Source organism: Clupea harengus, chromosome 16, assembly GCF_900700415.2.
Source record: "Clupea harengus chromosome 16, Ch_v2.0.2, whole genome shotgun sequence".
Lineage (NCBI taxonomy): Eukaryota > Metazoa > Chordata > Actinopteri > Clupeiformes > Clupeidae > Clupea > Clupea harengus.
Window position 1 is genome coordinate 13935301 of NC_045167.1, and position 12991 is coordinate 13948291.

At 46.1% G+C, this 12991-nt stretch overlaps 1 protein-coding gene across 1 annotated transcript; it reads left to right on the forward strand.

The window, feature by feature from the left end:
• The first annotated feature begins 2426 nt into the window (after window positions 1–2426).
• On the forward strand, window positions 2427–4861 carry LOC105896759 (zinc-binding protein A33-like). The gene is made up of 6 exons (XM_012823563.3): window positions 2427–2992; window positions 3204–3299; window positions 3379–3609; window positions 3785–3807; window positions 3888–4000; window positions 4288–4861. The coding sequence occupies exons 1-6, from the start codon at window positions 2522–2524 to the stop codon at window positions 4794–4796; spliced, it is 1443 nt and encodes a 480-aa protein (XP_012679017.2). The 5' UTR covers window positions 2427–2521; the 3' UTR covers window positions 4797–4861.
• The last annotated feature ends 8130 nt before the right edge of the window (window positions 4862–12991 follow it).

Below are 12991 nucleotides of genomic sequence, written 5' to 3' on the forward strand. Positions count from 1 at the left end.
GTGTACACATGTATTTGTTGAAAAGCTGAAGGATATGGAACCTGCAAAGACAAGGCAGAAGCCAAAGAAGCATATAGACTGACACGGTAGAGTAATATCACAAGATTTTACACAAATGTGACTGCATAGTTTTATTTATTATGACATTGGAGATGAACGCTAACATAACCTACCATAACCATGAAAAACTACAGATCTCTGTGAGAGAGGGATTACACCAATAAGGTTACAGCCTATGTTGAATTCTTTAAATAACATTGGCAGGGATGTTTATGATGAAAACTAGTCCAACAGAAAGAAGGCCAGCTTGGCATCTGACTTGCTGGTTACTTGTTCGGTCTCTTGCTCGGTTACTTGTTTGTTCTCTGGCTCGGTTACTCTCTTTTTTTGTCTTCCTATCCGACATGTCTTCCTAGGTTTATTCGTCGCCTCTGCCATACAGAGAATATTGTGCTAGCTTCCTCTTTTAGCTAGCGAACGGGCTCTTGGGTCTAGTTGTTGTTGCATAAGGTGGTGCCATAATTCATTATGTAGTTCTCGGGTGAGGTCTCGAGCCCTCTACCCCAAAGTTACATAGTGCAATACTAGGCGCACCAGGCGTGCTTTGGTAGGAGCGCAGACGCCATTCTCCATATTACAAGTCAGTGTACCAGCAAAATTGTTTTTAAGCTGTTATTTTAAGGTACAATTGTTGCATAATGTTACTTTAATTATGCAAGGTGTTTCCAACATGACATGAACTTTTGAAATCATTTACTGTATCTGAATACAATATAGCATGTCATGCAGACTGTCTTTTGCGTGCAGTGACTGCACATGGCAAGCAATTGTGTGTTGACCAAACACAGGAAATGTGAGGTCATTTGACATTCAATGGTCGCACAGGGCCTGCTGTAGCAGCCCTCAGATCACTAAAGTTTGCTCGGGGCACTTTCATTACACAGTGCGAGGGATGCATCGATTTCCCCACAATATTCATTTATTTCTGAAGTTTGAAAGAGGAGAGGAATGGGCACCGGTCGGTTTTGGGCAACGGTCGGTTTTGGGCAACGTTGCCCTTGGATTAAACTCCCTTCATTCATTCCACAGAGCTTTGCACACGAAGCAAAGAAGTAATATGATGCTGATCCACAATTTAAAATACCTTCTAGTATACGACATTTCCAGGATGAACCTGAAGACATATCCATGCATAATTTCCCTATGTTTACATTCTTTTCCAAATTTGCAATACAGCACATAACCAGAATCTGTGTTATTTTGAATCAATAAAAAGGCTTTTGATTGTGCCTTAACTGCCTCTGTATATGCACAAATATGCATTATATTATGAGGACTTGTGAGAATACATGAAAGGGTGGGGTTGAATCGTGCAGAATGCTGTTGAGTGAGATTTGTGTAAGGTTATATGGATGTCTGCTGACACCTAGTGGAGGGTCTTTGAAGCTACTGCAATAGTTGAAAAGTCGTGTTATTGTCTTTTGGCTGCTGTCGTTTTGGTTATAGTCACTCTTTGATTAAGAAGTGCTTAAAAATGAATAGGTGTCTGAGTCAATGCTTGGACTTGATCGCTCATCATCAAAAGCTAGATGAGGAATCATCAAAAGCCTAAAACAGTAATCTCTCATTCCCAGGTCTCTTTGAGAGTCTGATCCCGAGTATCTGAACAACCAAATATCTCTGCTGCCTCACCTTCCTGTTTTCACAAACAATTCTGAAGATTACGTACAAGGACAGGACCTCTGATGTTTGTCAATAGAAAGAAAACATAATTGGGTAAAAGCTCAAACTGGTGTATAAAGGGACATGAACTTTATCTGTCTGACCTAGATTGAGTAACTAACTCTAAACCAGACTAGGCCTGGCCTGGTGCCAGATCACGGCCTAATCCAGTGATGACGTTCACTGACTGGGTAACTTTTTCAGCTCAGTTTTTAAGATACTGGGGAAAAAAACAAGATAAATGTAGATGCAACCAACTTCCTCACTATTTGTTGTGATATTTATGATGAACACTCATTCTAAAGCTTGGTGTGTTAATGGTACAGGGGTTAGCATTGCTGCCTTCCAGGCAGTTGACAGTGCAGGACTATACAGGATGCCCTTGTAAGTCGCTTTGGACAAAAGCATCTGCTAAATACCTTTACCTTTACCTTTAAAGCAAATCCCATGGTTACCTCCTGACAATTAGTGGAGTTGATACAGTGTTAAAGCTGAATAGGGAAAATATAAGATGTTTCATTTTGGCTAAAATAGTGTTCTGTTTTTGGCTTTGACGAAATTCAGAAGCATTTTTGTTCTTTGATAAAACTAGGAAAATCCTCTTCAGAACCCATAAATAATATGTGTCACTTGTTTGTGACAAAACCATAGTGTTTGGAATTTAGAACACATGGTCATGTGTGAGTGAGTCACAGTCTGACAGTTAAAAGATGTTGCCTAGAAACGAAACTTGAACTTTGAACACAACTGGGTGGAGCCTCTCACAGAGGATTTCTCAATAGTTTCTGTGCTTGGGAAAATGAAACGAAAGCCCTATGCGCCTCATAAAGGCGGGGACATCGCACTCAAGTCAGCCAGAGCCAGTGACAAGCACGAGCCCAGAATGGACGACCAAGACGAGAACCTCACCTGTACGATCTGCTACGCCATCTTCACTGACCCTGTGGCACTGAAGTGCAGCCACAGTTTCTGTCAGGAGTGCCTGCAGCTGTACTGGAAGGACCTGGATGTGTCCCTGTGTCCCATCTGCAGGAAAGTGTGTTCGTCCGAGGAGCCCACATTGAGCCTGGCCTTCAAGAGTCTCTGTGAGTCAGTCAAAAATAGAAGAAACAGAGCTGTTCAACCAGACCAGCTATGCCCCTTGCATGGAGAGAAGTTTAAGCTGTTCTGTTCCGAAGACAAGTTGCCCCTTTGCGTCATCTGCCACACATCAAAGAAGCATAAAAACCATACATGTTCTCCCATTGAGGAAGCTGTGCAGGACTTAAAGGTGAAGTTTTTTTTTTCTTGTCACAGCAGTCCTAAAATAATTCTGTGGAAAGAGTACATGATCCCTCTATGCGTGTCATTTGCCAGTACACTTACATTCAGTTGAGAGTTCATTGTGAGTTATTTACAAGTTTTGCTTAATGCATATGAGATATTCATATTCATTTTTGCAGCATTATTTATTTGTGATTTATTTTGTGATTTAAGTGCAGAAGGAAATGGAGGATGGAGTTTCCACTTTTAATCAAAGCCTGAATGTCCTGAAGCAGACCAAAAGTGATCTTCAAAACATGGCCACTCACATACAGGTACTGTATGGACAACACATCGATGAACTAGACAGATTATCTTTCTACAACGGTGTCATCTTATCATATATGTTTCCAGAACCAGGAACAGTATGCAGAGCTTCAGATAATTCAGGAGTTTGAAAAACTTCATCAGTTCCTCCACAAGCAAGAAGCAGCCAAGCTTGTGGCTCTGAAAGAGGAAAAAGAGCAGAAATACAGGAAAATGGAGCGCAGAATCGAAAGGGTCTACGGACAGATCACTACTTTGTTAGAAACTATTGATACAGTAAAAAGACAAATGGAATCCAGTGACATCCGGTTTCTACAGGTATGATTTAACTGGATAACAGATTGAATTCAGATGTTGATATTTTATGTTGGTTATGTTATATTAGTTAGGTTATACCAGTATCTCAGGATGTGGACAGTTGCTTTTAGCCTTCAAAATGGTTCTGACAAGGTATGCATTCTGGAATACCCATGTTTGTTTCTTTTTTTTTCAGAACTACTATTCAAATCCATACAGGTAGGTCATGATCTGCCTCCTGCCAAGTTTTACTGCTTAAAGGTAATACAGGCTCACATTGTGTGTTAATTGTCTTACAGACTCGAATGCTCAACACCTGAGTCAGAGGATTTGTCAGGTGCTCTGATCGACATGGCCAAACACGTCTTCTCTCTGAATCAGAAGCTTTGGTTGCAATCATTTCATCCAGACTGTGAGTGCATGGACGTGTATCATTTATTATTTATAAAATAATGTCAGAGTAGTTTATGTGTAGAACATTCTGTGTTCCTGTCAAATCAAATAATAGGTTTCAAATATACTAATACGTGTAATTGCTATCTGCATTATGAATTGCTTTCAACAGGGCACTTGCTGTAGATATGCAATGCAACACAAAATACTTACAATAAAAAGAGGTTTTATGATTTGAGGAGGCTGTTTCCTCAATGCATGGCTTAATGTGTTTGCCATAAGGTATGATCATTGTATTTTGTTTAGGCCCAATGACTCTGGACCCCAACACAGCCTCGAACAGGCTCATCATCTCGGACAGTCTCACTTCACTTACATGCACAGAGGAGAAGCAAAAGGTGCCTGATAACCCAGAGCGATTTCACATTGGTGTGCTGGGATCAAAGGGCTTCACTGCTGGTCGCCACTGCTGGGATGTCGAGGTCGGTGACAGTGACAACTGGACCCTTGGAGTGGTGAGGCAGTCAATCAAACGGAAGCAGCTCTTGAAAATGCAGCCGGACAGTGGCTGGTGGAGCATCCGCTACGTCAGTGAGAAGTACCGCGCTGGTGTCAAGGCTCGGACAGAGCTCAAGGTAGCCGAAAGACCTCAGGTCATCCGAGTTCTGCTGGACTACGAGCGTGGGGAGGTGTCATTCTCAGATCCATCTGCAAATATTACTCTATACACCTTTACTGATGTGTTCAGTGAGAAATTATTCCCCTACTTCAACAGTGCAAGTTTAAAATGTCCACTACGCCTCTGTTTACCATAGTAGCCTTAAAGAACCTTCAGATTAAATTTTTGTATCACTACAATAAATGATGAAATGGAATAACAGACTGTTGTGAGTGTTGTCAAGACAACTTCAGCAGGAACACAGTCTTTGAAGTCTTCCATATAAACGAGGTAATGTGCTGAAATATTGTCACCTGCATGTTTTTATCCCTCTAGTAGTGATCCATCATTATAACAATAAGTAAATAAAAAGGTTAGAAACTAAAGGCTTACTGAAAACAGATATGGTATGTCTTATCCTGTTGTCTTTTCCCATACCCAGTCAGTTATTCGTTCATGTTCAGTCCTCTGTAATGTTTTAGTTATACACAAGAAAAGATGTGAAATTCCTTGTGCTTCCCACAGCAGCCACTCCTGTGTCACATGCAAGCATTCATATCCAGCAACCTAACCAAACAATATAACAACCGCCCAACTATAGATCCTGGGCAACAGGATGTAATTTAAGCAGTGCACAAGCATGGCAGTAAATAGATAACTTGGAGAACGGGGTGACAGCAGGAAGATGACATATGACCGATTGCATCACACTACATAGAAAATGCATGATGGAAACACTTTAGAACAACAATACATAAGATATCCACACCCATCCCAAAGAACAATTACAACTTGAATCTTGAACTTGAACTGAATCTGAGCCATGCTTAGTGATTAATGATCAAAGGTTGTCCCAATGTACTTGCTGAATTATAATTCATACACTTCACACACCATAGTTCATACACTTAGGGCAATATATCCCTTTGCTCCTAATCTGATGTAATAACTATCTAATTGCTATAATATAATTATACTCACACTCATCAAGTCGCTCATCAAGAATGTATTGTCAAATGGATGTAGAGGTTTTCTTAACTTAATGAGACATTGCATTGTATAAAGAGGAATGGTCTCAAATTCCCTGCTCTGTATTCACTAACGTCTCGGTTACTTACGTAACCTCGATTCCCTAAGCAGGGACCAGATATAACAGATGGGACATGACGTTAGTCACGGTTCCAAATCGAAGCATTTATCCATTCACGCCTGAAAGGCTGCGATTCTTCCAAGCTCCCTCCTGAGCCCGCCCCCTCAGGAGCCTATAAATTCAGGAGCCCGGATTGAACCATCCTTGGAAAGAAAACTGAGCGTAGAAGTATCAAACCAAGGGCAACACTGTACACGCAACTTTTGTTATATCTGGTCCCTGCTTAGGGAACCGAGGTTACGTAAGTAACCGAGACGTTCCCTATCGCAGTAGGACTGCGATATAACAGATGGGACCGTATATATTTCTGCGTGATAATACAGTGGCAGCCAATCACACACACCAACTTACACATTGCTTTTGCCCTCCTAGAGGTTCATACAGCAGCTGGTGGTGAACATTATAGGGCACATCCTTTATACATAGGCGACAGGGATCAGTGATCCCTCGCCTGTAGGAAACCAACCCTAGAACGGTTCAATCGCACGTAGACGCTAATGAACACATACATCATTATTGCGTTCTCAGGCCAGGGGATTCAAAGATCGCCTGCCTGTAGAACACCTTGTAAAAAACTCGGTTCAGCCACATCTAACATATAGAATCTAATGAAAGTGTGGCGAGAACTCCAGCTTGCAGTTTTACAAATTTCTTTCACTGAGACTCCTTTCAGTAAGGCCCAGGAAGAAGAGATCACCCGCATAGAGTGCGCATGCAACTTCTCCGGGCGATCTAAAGTCAAACTCTTATAAGATAACACGATAGCCTCTACTATCCAACGGGAGAGGCTCGGTTTTGATAGAGGTCTGCCTTTTGCACGTGCGCCAAAGCACACAAACAGCTGATCTGATTGTCTGAATGCCCCAGTGCGCTCTACATAGCAGCGGAGAGCGCGTACTGGGCAAAGCTTATTCAAACGTTCCTCCTCTGCTGACGCAAAAGGAGGAGGCGAGAAAACTGCTAATTCAATCACCTGATTGCGGAATGGGGTTGCCACCACTTTAGGTGTGTAAGCAGCATTAGGTCGCATAACCACTTTGTCCCCAGCGATCGAGAACTGAAGGCACGATGGGCTGACGGACAGGGCTTGCATGTCACCAAAGCGCTTTGCTGACGCCAATGCCAGTAACAGCGCGTTCTTTAAAGAGACAAGGCCCTGTGAGAGCACGTAACACAACCAGCAGATCCCATGAGGGTATGAGGTGTCTATCAGGCACCCTGAGCCGTCTAATCCCCGCCATAAAGCGTGACGCTAGCGGGTGACTGCCCGGGGAAATGCCATTGATGCCTGCATGGCAGGCTGAGATGGCCGCCAAGTACACCTTGAGAGTGGAAGCCGCCTTCCCCTCATCAAACAACTGCTGTAGGAATTCTAATATGACGCCCAGCGCGCAGTTAACGGGGTCGCGCTGACGCGCAGCGCCCCATCGTTCAAAACTGCGCCACTTCAGCGTATACAGAGCCAGAGTTGACACCGCTCGGGCACTCAGTATCGTAGCCACCACCGCGTCTGACAAGCCTGAAGCTAGGAGCCTGCTCCTTTCAGGTGCCAGGCCCTGAGACGCCACAGTTCTGGTCGGGGATGCCAAACTGTCCCGTGCGCCTGTGATAGGAGGTCTCTCCGGAGAGGCAGCTCCCAAGGCTGTTGCACTGACATACTGATCAGATCCGCTACCCATGGCTGGCTGGGCCAGTGGGGAGCTATCAACAACAACTCCCTGCCCTCGTCCGCTACCCTGCCCAGCACCTGCTGGAGGAGCGGAACCGGGGGAAACGCATATAGACGCAAGCTCAGCCACTGGTGGCTCAGCGCGTCTATGCCCAGTGGGGGGTTGTCGCCCCCTAGCGTGAACCAGAGAGGCCGGCAGGTGTTCTGTCTGCTGGCAAACAGATCCACCTGGGCCCTGTAAAAACGCAGCCAAATCTGCTCTATCACCTGAGGGTGTAAACACCAATCTGCTGCCTGAGGGTCGCCCCTCGATAACAGGTCCGCCCCGTAGTTGAGGTGGCCTGGAATATGAACTGCTCTGAGGGAACGGATGTGAACCGCTGCCCACAGGAGCAAGCGGTTCGCCCAGTTGTACAACGACGGGGAGCGCACTCCGCCTTGGCGGTTTATATACGCCAATGCCGAAGTGTTGTCCGTCCTTACCAACACATGCCGACCACTTAATCTGGGTAGAAAGTGCTGCAGTGCTAGGACGACCGTTCGCAGTTCTAATACATTTATATGTGACACGGCCTCTGCTACAGACCAGCGACCGTTCACGCATTCCCCCTCGCAGACCGCTCCCCCCCCTTTCATGGAGGCGTCTGTGGTTACCACTACGCGGTGCGTAACTATGCCCATGGGGCCTGACGCCGCGAGGAACCGCGGACTTTCCTGCATCTGGGGGTCACCGTTATTCTGCGGTGTCTGTCCTTGGTTGAACTGAGTCTCAAGGAGAGATACCACATTTGAAAAGGCTGCATCCGCAACATCCCCAGAAGGAGAGCGATCGCGGCTGATGCCATCATGCCCAGCAGCCTTTGGCAGCACAGGGACGAGACTGACTGTCCCAGCTGGAACTGATGCATGCATGATCTGATGGCATTTATTCAGGCTTGAGACAGACTGACCTTCATTGAGGTGGAGTCTAGAACCATGCCTAGGAAATGTGCGGTCTGGCCTGGGCGCAGAGCGCTTTTTCCTTGTTTATTACAAAGCCGAGTCGGTACAAGTGTGCCACCACTAGATGGCAGTCTTGTACCGCTGCTGCCCTTGAGTGAGCGCAAGAAGCCCATCGTCCAAATAGTTGAACAAGCGTAGGCCTTGCTGTCGCAACGGGGCGATGGCTGCTTCCACGCACTTTGTGAAAACCCTCGGTGCCAAGCCAGACCGAATGGGAGTGCGTGGAACTGGTATGCTATTCCCCCGAACGCAAACCTCAGAAATTTCCGATGTCTGGGGTGGATCGGGACGTGGAAGTAAGCATCTGTTAGGTCTATCGTGATGAACCAATCGTTTGGTCTTATGAATTGCACTAGCCGGCGGGGAGTCAGCATTCTGAACTTCAACGGCATGAGCGCTCTGTTCAACACACGTAGATCTAATATTGGCCGATAGTTCCAGTCCTTTTTGGGGACCAGGAAGTATCTGCTGTAGAAGCCTGAGGCTGCCTCCTCGGGAGTCACCACACTTATCGCCTCTTTTTGGAGCAGGGAGTCTATTTCTTTTGTAGGAAATGAGACTGTCCCCGCTGCACCACTGATTGGGCCACCCCTCCGAATGTCAGAGGGGGGCTTGTTTTGGGCACCCATGGCGACGCAGTGCATGCGTGCCAGCTCTCCCCGCAACATGAACTTTCAGCTGAATAATTGGTCGGAAGTAAAACCCGCTCATTGCCAATTTGCCCATGTCTAGATCTGTGCCCGCTCTGTCTAGGGAGGGGGTCAAGATCTGAGGGCACTCCATCACATTGTTTGAAAAAATGTGGGTCTATGGATACAGAGGTGGATATGTTGAGGGGAAATTTACACAAGCATGACTTATGTCTGCGCCTATAGGGGCAGTGTTTGTGAAATGTGAGGGTTGTGCTTGTGGAGACTGACACACTGTGCTTGACATGAGGTTGCATGTGAGCGGTGGGCAGTCTTTATGGTGGTGGGAAGTCCACTTCCCCTCCCTTCAATGGCAGGCGATCAGGTTAGCTGGGACCTGTTCAGCCCTCTCCCACGGCGGGCAGCAAGCCGGTGTGGGGCTGGGAGTAAACCCGCTCATGGCCCACCTGCTGATGTCTAGATCTATGTCCGCTCCGCTTGGGGAGGGGGGTCAAGATCTGGGGGCACACGTCACATTGCTTGTAAACATGTGGGCATATGGGTGCCGTGGTGGATGCATTGAGGGGGGATTTACACACGCATGACATACTGCTGCGCCTACAGGGGCAGTGCTTGTGACATGTGAGTGCTGCGCTTGTGAGAACTGACACACCGTGCTTGACATGAAGGTTGCATGTGAGCAGCGGGCAGTCTTTCTCGGTGTGGGGGCTGGCACCGGAGTGCCATCGACATCTTACACGTCCCTCTCGCTGTTGTCCAGCAGGCTCTCCGTCTCCAGCCCGAAATCCACATCTGGAATGGGCTGATTGGAAAGCAGTGAGGGAGCTTCACTGCCTCGTGGTGTGCTGTTACCAGGAGGGAGGGTGAAGGACTGGGATGGTGCAGCAGGGGCGGCTGCAGCAGATAAGCGGCTACCGGACCCCCCACTACCTGTTGCCGACGGTGTGCACTGCTCAGCTGGGAGGTCCCAGCATGCAAGGCATTTATCCTGCTGAGGCACTGGAACGAGAGAAAAATTATACAGAGCGAGTTGGATAACCTTACCAACCGTGACAGCCGCTGACGGCAAGCTAGCTAGCCGGGTAGTCTGTGGACTAGCCAGCTAACGAGCTAACAAGCTAGGTAGCTAACTCAACCTTCTTAAGTCTAAGAAGTCTTAACTCGCGGAACTCACGCTAGTGACGGGAGTACAGACCGAGTTCGTTTACTTTCCCAACGGTGATAACCGTCGGTCAAGCTAGTTCGCAGGGTAGTCTGTGGACTAGCCCGCTATCAAGCTAACAAGATAGGTAGCTAGCTCGAACTTTTAAGTCAATAAGCCTTAACTCGCAGCACTAAGCCAGCGAAGGTAGTAAGACATAGTTCGCTTACCTTCCCAACGGTGACGGCAGTTAGGCAGCAACCCAGTTCGCAGGGTAGTCAGTGGACTAGCCAGCTAACGAGCTAACTTGGTAACTCTCGTCAGACGGGGAGAGGCTAGCGGGTGCGGCAGCAGCTACACAGCGGTTGCCTGACACCACGCTGCCCGGGGCCCAATACGCTAGACGCTTGGTGGCCCTCGCTAGCGGCATGCTAGCGCAGATGTCGCAGGCCGGGTCGTCGCCATTGAGAGCCGCCTCCGCGTGGGCCCTGCTGAGGCAGGCCACGCAACGGCGGTGGCGGTCGCCCTTGTCCCTGGCGTGCCCGCAGTCGGGGTAAGCCTGCCTGGACATATTCTGAAATGAGAAAGAAAGTTAATTTCACGAGCACACTATCACACAACTGAATGTTGGGTAGCAAAAAGCTAGCAGGCTAGTCAGAAACTTAGCCAGCTAACCAGCTAGGATAGCGACTCTACTTTCTTAATAGTAAGTCGAATCTTGTAGCACCCTGAGCTAGTGAGGGTAAAATACCCGATTAATTCACCAACTCTTAAATGAGCAAAAGCACACAAAGATTCAACAATGAGCGTAGAGAACGGAGATACTCAGATCTGGATACTTCGGGTCGAAGTTTTCAAAGAAGATGATTGAATCCGCCCTCCTGAATTTATACGCTCCTGGGGGGGCGGGCTCAGGAGGGAGCTTGGACGAATCGCAGCCTTTCAGGCGTGAATGGATAAATGCTTCGATTTGGAACCGTGACTAACGTCATGTCCCATCTGTTATATCGCAGTCCTACTGCGATAGGGAACCTTATAAGGTGTTATAGGAGAAGACTCAGTGCTGATTTATTGGGAAAGGGAGGTTGTACAAAGTATTAAATGCAGGGGTGGCAATAATTGTGGCATATGCAGTTATTTGTTCATGAGTTTTGTTTTTGTTTCTCAAAATTAATTCACTTGATTTAAAGGTTGGATTTTTCTCATTATTTCAGTAAGGGTAATCCATAATACGGGCAGATAAATCCAAAAGGGCAGAGGCAAAAGGGTAATTGTTGTAAAGGCAGAGGTCGGTAGAAGAACACATGACAACACAACTAAAACGAACTACGAAACAGGACTGGGCTTGACCCAAAGTTGTCAGAGCACATCACCCTGGAACTAAAAAGACCAAACAGATATCTTTGTGTCACCATTCAAACTGGAGGCATTTATTTGAGAAATGAAAATTCAAATGATTTTTATTAAACACTGCATAGTACACTTAACCTTAAACTCGTGTGACCTGTGAGAAAAATGAGAGTATATTATGCAATATCTCTTCTTGTGTTAACATTGGGACTTTATTCAGTAAGGCCAGGTCTAAAGGTCTTCAATAAAGATACCAACACTGCAGTAGCCTTTCATCAGGCCCTTGTGAGATGAAGGGGGCATGGTCTGTTACAATAGTTTCTCAGGAAGCGAAACTGAACCATGACAGAGCTTTTAACAGCTGCCACAACCAAGGAGCATCCACAGACTATCCTCATGGCTGATCAACTTACTCTGCCGGAGGCACACCTTACCTGCCCAATATGCTGTGATATTTTCAGGGACCCTGTGGTGCTGAAGTGCAGCCACAGCTTCTGTCAGGAGTGCTTGCAGAAACACTGGAAGGACCTGAAGATTTTGCTGTGTCCCGTCTGAGTCTGGCCTTCAAAAGTCTCTGTGAGTCTGTCAAAAGTGGGAATCAAGCCACTGGACGAAATGATGTCTGTTCCCTGCATGAAGAGAAATTTAAACTGTTCTGCTATGAGGAAAAACAGCCCATTTGTGTCATCTGTCATGTTTCCAAGCAACATGAAAACCACAAATGCTCTCCTCTTCAAGAGGCGGCTCAAGATCTGAAGGTAAAAATCCTCTGTTATTCTACATGAACCATCCTCATCTTGGGGTCATTCTCTCTAATAGACAGAAAACATTATTTTTCACCTAAATGTATACTTACATAGAGGTAAAGCTAAAAACAGGAATTGAACCATTAGAGAAGAATCTGCTTGAGTTAACTAAAGCTATAGCGGACAACAAAGAAGTTACCAACATGGTAAAGGTATGTGCACACACTTGCATTTTCTCAAATCCAAAACATATATATTTGTATTAGTAGTAGTATAAATTAGTGCTGTCAGTTTAACGCGTTATTAACGGCGTTAACGCAAACCCATTTTAACGCCATTAATTTTTTTATCGCAAGATTAACGCGATTTTTTTTTCTAGCCAAATTACACCAAAAGGAGACAAGACTTTCAGAAACCATTGAGAAGATCAAACAGGAAATAGAAGAGGAAGATACTACATTCCTGAAGGTAGATTCACAGTCCTGATTTTCACTGTTTATGTAATGACCAATGCTGCCAGTGTAGCAGCCAAATGGGTTGCTACAGCCAAATGTGTTGTCACTCAATGTGTAATGTCCCTGTTTGTACACTGGGTGTTGCTGTGCATTGCACCGGTGTTTTTAGGCATATAGGTAAGAAGCCTA

What these genes read in the sequence shown, in the direction of transcription:
- LOC105896759 (XM_012823563.3), top strand. Translation starts at nt 2,522, where the DNA reads ATGAAACGAAAGCCCTATGCGCCTCATAAAGGCGGGGACATCGCACTC. An exon ending in ACATGGCCACTCACATACAG is followed by an intron (nt 3,300 to 3,378) that starts GTACTGTATGGA and finishes ATATGTTTCCAG; the next exon opens with AACCAGGAACAGTATGCAGA. An exon ending in TACTATTCAAATCCATACAG is followed by an intron (nt 3,808 to 3,887) that starts GTAGGTCATGAT and finishes ATTGTCTTACAG; the next exon opens with ACTCGAATGCTCAACACCTG.